The sequence below is a fragment of the Hoplias malabaricus genome, chromosome 2 (genome assembly GCF_029633855.1).
Source record: "Hoplias malabaricus isolate fHopMal1 chromosome 2, fHopMal1.hap1, whole genome shotgun sequence".
Taxonomy (NCBI): Eukaryota; Metazoa; Chordata; class Actinopteri; order Characiformes; family Erythrinidae; genus Hoplias; species Hoplias malabaricus.
Genome location: NC_089801.1, coordinates 53879712 through 53887367, shown reverse-complemented (window position 1 = coordinate 53887367; position 7656 = coordinate 53879712). Strand labels below are relative to the sequence as shown.

General features: G+C 41.5%; 1 protein-coding gene across 2 annotated transcripts; it reads right to left on the bottom strand.

The window, feature by feature from the left end:
* Positions 1 to 663: 663 nt before the first annotated feature.
* On the bottom strand, positions 664 to 7188 carry LOC136686886 (uncharacterized). 2 transcript variants are annotated; one of them, XM_066660952.1, is made up of 19 exons: positions 6888 to 7188; positions 5439 to 5542; positions 5270 to 5329; positions 4675 to 4785; positions 4462 to 4560; positions 4298 to 4342; positions 4104 to 4184; positions 3668 to 3799; positions 3526 to 3572; positions 3352 to 3421; positions 3178 to 3264; positions 2981 to 3079; positions 2801 to 2884; positions 2547 to 2651; positions 1941 to 2412; positions 1762 to 1843; positions 1359 to 1658; positions 1154 to 1253; positions 664 to 1074 (listed from the first exon to the last, which is right to left on the bottom strand). In XM_066660952.1, exons 1-15 carry the CDS (start codon positions 7075 to 7077, stop codon positions 2272 to 2274), a joined length of 1455 nt encoding a protein of 484 aa, XP_066517049.1. In that variant the 5' UTR covers positions 7078 to 7188; the 3' UTR covers positions 664 to 1074; positions 1154 to 1253; positions 1359 to 1658; positions 1762 to 1843; positions 1941 to 2271. The 2 variants fall into 2 exon arrangements, with proteins under 2 accessions (XP_066517049.1, XP_066517050.1); XM_066660953.1 differs by lacking the exon at positions 6888 to 7188 and adding an exon at positions 6425 to 6636.
* Between the last annotated feature and the right edge of the window lie 468 nt (positions 7189 to 7656).

The following is a 7656-nucleotide window of genomic DNA, read 5'->3' as shown; positions in this document are numbered from 1 at the left end:
CTTTTAACCTGTTCTATAATGGACAGAGCTAATACAGAGCAGGTATGATTTGAGTGGTGGATCATAAAAGGGCTAAAACCAGTGGATCAGAAACAGCAGTTCTGCTAGAATTTTATACATTGTGCACACTCACTGGCCACTGAATTAGACATAACTACACTCTCTGAAAAACTACAGTCACTGGAGTGGTACCCTCAAGGGTGCATAACCAGTACCTTTCGTTAAGGAACATAATTGTTGCATATTCTATATTAATTTTAATTTTTAAACATGTTTAGATTTCATACACCCAATTTCATCTCCAGGACTTTTCTTTAAATACATATTTTGTGAGTGTACTCTGCTGGATATTTTTTGTTGGTGGACGATTTTAAAACAATAATTTATAATTCCAGCAGCACTGCTGTGTCTGATCCACTTTTACCAGTACAACACCCTCTAGCACACCACTTCCACTTCAGTGTGATTGTGTGCTGAGAATGATCTGAGACCCAAGAAAGTGGGAAGAGGGAAGGGAAGGGATGTGGTTTCCAGCACTCCTCCAAAAGTTACATAGAGCTGTTTATGGAGACTGGAGTAGCAATGACAGGGGCTCTATCCTCCATTTAAAAAAAAAAAAAAAACAAAAAAAAAAAAAAAAACATACCATCAAACAGGTTTGTATTTACTCTTTCATATTCCTGATTGATGTTCACTGAAATGTTTACATTGTATTATTTTTTTATTGACTTTTTCCAAAATGTTATTACAGGTGTTGTATTTCATAAAATCTATTCAGACGTAACAGATGTTCCGATCTGTTTTTACTTCCTGTTTCTGATGTCTGTGTCAGCATTTACACTGGTGAACAGTTATGCTGCGGACTCTCATCTGCAGTATTGAAATGTATCTGCTCTCTTTGAATCTCAGTGTCCTCTCCTATTAACTCTCATGCAGCTGTTGGAAATGCATTAGAACTGCAGTGCGTTGTAGATTGAGCGGGTTGCTGTTGCAGGACTCAGAGGTGGCCAGGTACAAGTAGGTGCTTCTGTTTTAATAAGAGTTTCAACATCACTCCGGCTCTTGACAACGTCCCTAGAAGAAGATGTTCATGATTATGCAGATGCTCATGTATTAATCATACTGTAGCTAGTCTTGTACACAGTTGGCTTGCCTCGTCTCCAGCGCTGACGATGGAGGAATCACTCTTTCTGGTGAAAGATGTTTCTGAGGTGGGACTAGGTTCCTATGAAGGAACTCCATTCAAACACACGCTGTGGAAGTGTGGAGACGTGATTATCGTTGCATAAAGAATGAATACGGAGATATTCAGGTGATAAAAGTAAAAATAATGGGTTGTTCTTGTCAGATTGAGTTACCTTTTCGCTCTGATGCTTCCTGTTGTCTGTCATCAAGGCTCTATGGGATCTGCATGTGTCTGTGTGGTGAGACTCCACCACACAGACACGTACAGACAGGGAGGAAAGGTAGAAATATGGGATCAGATTGTGTTTCTCATCTATACACAGAACCATTCAGAATGGAATGTAGCCAAACAACAGGATCATTTATTTACAGGAGGGCGTGGTGGTGACCAGTCAGTCCAGCAGAGATGATGCACCACTGGACTGACTGGCGTTGGCTAAAGGATGGTGTGATCACCTGGTACCTGGCATTCCCTGCAAATACAGCCAAGAAAGAAATAAGGAATCACGTCACACACATTTCTTGTAGCATCTAGACATACAGTATAAACGCATCTAAGTAATATCTTTGCCTCACCTTTAATGTTCCACCACACTTAGATTACAACAAACACAACAAGGAGGTCCGCATTAAGGTCACACAGCTCCATGGGCCATCCCTGCATCGGCAGAAGACATAGAATTCAGCGAATAGATTAATCAGACAATTCAGTAATGCTCTCATCTGTAGACTTTCAGTTTAGTCCAAACACTTACAGCTCGTCTAACGCCTCAAACTAAGACGTCAGTTCCAGTGGGAACCCTGCAAACAGAGACAGCAAGAGGAGAGAGAGACTGCAAAATAGTTAACATTCAAATAAACGTGTGTATATTTACAGATCATGTACCTACCTTTAACACCTACAAACAGAAATGAAACTTACCTTAAACTGGACAAAGAGAACTAAATCAACATAGATACAAATAATACACTTACTCTACTCTAATAAGTTGCATGCATTACACTAAATTATTAATGATATTTTTATGAAATAAAGAAAAGTAAATAAGAATTGAAAGAGTGAGGAGCTGAAGGGGGCGTAGATGTTCAGACATCCTTAAGCCTGTCCAGGAGATCGTCAACGTGGCTCTCGAAGATCTCCCACACCACTCTGAACAATGACCCAGGAGCGTTGTACGCTGACTCCTCCAGTGTGAAGATGCTCTCCAAAAAGAGCAGCATGGCACTCTGAGAGACAGAGGTAGAGATTCTGCTCAAACGAGGCACAAACGGACAAAACCCTTCTGTAGAAAAGCACACCATTTCTACCCTGAACTGCTGCTACATGGGAGTGTTGTGTGGTGAGGGCTCGTGAGTGTTACCTTCACCAGGAGCAGGTAGCGGTCAGCTCTGGGTCTGCTCTGCCCGGTGACCGCAGAGACAGAGGAAATCACGGCCAACAGATGGTGGAGGAAACCTTCTGGCCTCTGTAAATGAAGTGAAAAAGACATGAGCACGGCGTACACTGTGGAGGTCCTGATCTCGCAGGACACAACATACACTAGACCTGTGCTGGCTTCTTCTGAGCATCATTATACTGTCCATGTTTTTAACAATCATTTGAAGTAACTCTTACCGGACAGATCGGAGGCTGCGCACCCGCCTGGATTCTCAGCAACACAACCTCAAAGACGACGTCCATGAAGTTGAAGTTCTGGATCTGAGAGTGAGAGACAACGTTAGTGACACACACAGTCCGGTTTCATAAGTAGTGCTGATGTTTTTTTTTTAATCCCATCTAGTTATTCCAACTCACTCCACTCTCCGCCAGCTCCTCTACGATCACTTCACGATAATAAGGAGACTCAGCCATCAGCAGCAGACGATGGTAGAGCTCCTGGAAGAGTCTCACATCCTGCAGGAGGTAAAGAGTTGCACAGAATCACATCAGTGAATCATTTAAAATACATCATATCATTTGGATAAATGTGACACACTGATCATATGTTTTACCCTGTCATTAAGGGTGGCCAGGTCCTCCAATATCATACTGCCAACGTCCCGGAGATTGTGGCGACAATCTGGTTCGCTGAGCATGATCTACAGAAACAAAGAAACAAGGGTCAGAAAGAACGGACTGGAGCGCCATCATGCCTCAAATACTCTAGTTTTATGTGGTTTCCTTACAGTGAATGCCTGGCGCAGGGCTCGAAGTTTAAGAGGAAAGCTGGTGATCCTCCTAATCTGTGAGTAGACGCTGTGGAGAAGCAGCAAGGTTTGCATGAGTTCAGTTCGGTTAATAGACGTCAATGTTTTTATTCCATGTGGAATGTAAAGGGTTAAAGCTGGCACTGCACTCACTGCAAAGAGGGCACCTCCCGAGCCACAGCCTCTGCATCTCCAGATGTCTGTAACATAATACCAAATATTCAGCTTCTGACAGAGTCCTGTATAATTCAGGATGGTAAAATTACCGTAATGACCATAGTATATCATGCCTTACCTCAGGAGTGGACTCAGGCTGAGGATCAGGGAAAGGGTCAGGGTGGATCACCTCTGTGTCAGAGCTGCTTGTGAAGTACCACGCCTCACGTCCGGAAAAGAAGGACCGGCACGTGCGTAGCACCTCCGTCACCTGTGCAACACACACTCTGTACTTCCTTTGCAAACACATGTTCTTTCAAAGTGCATTCTACAAAACTCAGGTCCAGGACATTGGGACATTTAATATAAATAAATATTCTTACTAATAACTCCATAATATAAAGCACTGAGTATGTGTTGTAAATTAAATGCAGGTGTGACAGAACAAATAGCTGCTATTTCTGTGTTTGTTTGTTTTTTTTTGTAACTATTTCTAAACATTCCCCACTCTTTTGGAACTGAGATCTGTACAAGGTCAGATGTGTTAGTGTTTTACTAGAACATGGTGAACGTACCTCAACACCTTCAGACGTTTTGGAGGTGTGTTCCTTGGTGAACAGGCAAGATGCCACTCGCGTCAGTTGGCCTTCAACTCGCTTAAAACAAATAACAACAACAAAAACTCAGATCTTTATACCTGCACAATGTGTGAAAGGCTCCATAAAAAGACCAGACTAAAGTGAACACAGACACGTCTGAGGGATCTCACCTGGGCAAGAGTGACCCTCGCGGTTGATGACATCAAAATGGGGCCCTGCAAGAGACGTTCTGGTCGTCATATGGGTAATATAAACTACCAAAACTCATAACTGTAATACGGAATATGAAAGAACGGTGTTGGAAATGAATGCAATAAGAGGAGGTGGTTTGGACCTTAGAAGATGGAACATAGAAATCATTGGTGTGAATCCACCAATGATATGTACGTGCCCCCCGGATCAGCTCAACATAGTGGCGCCTGACACAGACCCTCTGGAGAATAAAAAACAAATCACACACCGACACACGGCCAAGTAAGACACCACAAAGCTACACGTATGATTAAGAGTGCCACACAGGTGGTCTTGAACTAACAGAGCGGCATACCTTCTTGTCTACACGAAGCCACTCGGTGCAGGAGAAACACAGAGTCCAGAAGGTCTTCTGCATTCCTCCATGACTCTGAACGAACAGCCGCTCCAGAAAGAGCCTGGGACACTGAAGTAGTGCAAGAATACAACACATTAGAACTAACCACTACATACAGGAGTTAAAGGGCTCTATAGGTGAACACTGCTATGTTACAGAATATACCCTTCACTCTAGTGGTGAACATAAAAACAGCACAATTTGAATTTGTAGTAGTTGTGGCAGCTCATAAACCAAAATATTAAAATACATCCTCATATCCATGGGTTGCAGTCACATGACATTTTTGGCATGGGCACCACTATGTGGAATGATCGTCTGGTGTCAGAGCACAGCAGTAACAAGTAGGTGGGAAAGATGGATAAATTTATCTTATACACAGATCCTCTCCCTGCACTGGAGAGAGTCTCACAGCACTCAGAAGCACAGACGCTCACCACCTCTTTGTGGAACAGGGCTCTTTTAAATATAACACACATCTCCAAAAAGATTCACATCTTTAAACTACTTAGTGACTAAAATTCCAGTGAAATTCAGCGAAACCTTCACTTACACTGTATGGGATCATAGGGCCCGAGGGGATCACAAGTGTCCCAGTCTCATCCGTGCTGACCTGCAGTAAAGAAAGAGACAGGTAGAGATTAGTGTCTGATCATTATATCGAAGACTGGAGTTACTCTCTGCAGTTGCATTGTGTTTGATGGGAGTGCGTGGATAATCACCTCAGGCTCGTCTCTGGTGACCTGTCCGACGAAGCCGACGTACGGATGACACAAGACGTCAGGCTCCACTGGGCGGACAGCGTCTCGCAGCCTCTGCTCTGGGTCTGAAAATGTTCCACACATCACTAGAGCTGAAACAGTTCCTTTCAGTCTGAGAACTGCTCTGAAGCTCATGCACACTTTCCCTTTTTCACTTTGAATGATACTGAATCTCAAATGGCTCCCTATTCACTATCCCCTACATTATTCACTGTACTGTTTCGGGAACATGAATTCAGGAGGGTAGCGAACAACGTCAGACCCTAACTCATACGGGTTTTTACCAAACAACGGAGTATATTATCCGTATCCGCTATCCACGTGGGTTGTACACTACATGTTTCAGTGCATTGTGGGATTTTTCAGTGCACTAAATAATGTCCACTATTGTTTCGGACACTGCTACAAAATGGTGGAACACAAAGTAGTGCACTATATAGTCACAGTTTCAGTCTGATCGTTAGACCTGAACATGACCACCAGCTTCTTCCCCAATCACTGTCCGAAATGGCTCATTATTCACTATACCCTATGGTTTCACTCTTTAATGTACTATTATAGGGAAGTGAATTCAGGTGGGTAGTGAACAATTTCAAACAGTTATTTTACTAAACAATGCAGTGGATTTTGGGGTACCTGCTGTCTAAATCTTGCAATGCATTGTGGGATTGTCTGAGTGCACTGTAAATTGTGCACTATGTTTTTGGACAGTACTACAAAATGGCGGAACCCCAAAACAGTGCACTATTTAAATAGTTTCCTCGAGACTTGCCCGATTTGAACTGCGCATGCGCCGACCTTCACGCAGGTAGCTGATAGCGGCAGAGCTCTATGTGTTTTCCAAAGCAGAAAGGCACTTTATCTTCAAGAGACAGTAACTTTAAACACACACAGACATGAATTTGTCTTTCATCGCTGTCCTTTACAGATTTAAACAACTGGATCACCGTTTTACAGCAGAAGTTATCCGTGTAGAAATGATGAGGTATTCTTCTGTTTAAACAAAACATGACGAATAACGCTGTGGGACACAATTAAAATATCACCTATCAGCAAATTGCACGCAAGCATGCGCAGTCTATTTGCGCTGCTGCCCGATTTGGACTGCGCATGCGCAGAACATCATGTTTCTATGTACTGCTGATAGATCCGATATTTTATCAATTTGTCATTCGAGGATAATGAGTCATAATATTGTCAACTGTAAATACACCAATTTTTGGTAGAGGCCAATTTTCCCCAACGAGTAAAATGTTTACATTTAAAAACATGAACAAAAACAAGGCCAATGTAATAAAACATATTAGATAATATACTTACAACAAGTGTATTAAATTGGTTGCCTACGTTAAATCATACAGATTTGTGTCTGTGTTTACTGTTAAAAGTTTGAAATGTATCCTAACTGACCTTCAGCGACTGTCTGGGCGGCGGTGTTCGCCGTGGCGGTCTTCTCTGGGTGTCCAGTCCTGGACGAGAGGATAAAATAAAGTCCTGCTCCGGCTGCTGCGGCTCCAGCCACGAACCAAAGGCGGCGCCATCGCAGCTGCGTCGCAGACGAGATGATGTTGAGGAGTTGTAGAGTTGGAGTAGCAGTCATGGTGAAAAGCGCAGTAAAGTCGTGTTGTCTGTGTGAGTGTTTATGAAAGAATGAGGCTCAGTGTTCTTTTATCTATCTGTCTCCAAGGTGGGCTTTTTGAATGTAAACTTGACTACGGCGTACATTGTAAATGGATAAAGTTGCGATATTTTATTTCAAGATACATATTTTTTTGTTATTTTAACGCAGTATTTTAAAAATGAAGATTGACGTTTTGAGAATCATTAATGTTTTTTTTTCCAATTAATTTTATATTTCGAGAGTTATTATTTTTCAAAATTAAAGTCTAATTGGAGAAAACACTTTTATTATTTCGAGAAGAGTTCAGTCCGTATTGTTATTAAGAGCTGTAAGATTTTGAGAAAACATTCAATTTGTTAAAATAAAATTGTATTATTTAAAATTTAAAATCTATAAATTTATAATATAGTTGTATCATTTTGAAAATAAAATCGCTATATTAAAAAAAAAAAGATTTCAAGAGTATAGTCGAAATTTCAAGAAATGTCATAGAAATGTAAATAAATGTATGTAAAAATACACATGTTTATACATTTAATAATAACAGTTATATTGTTA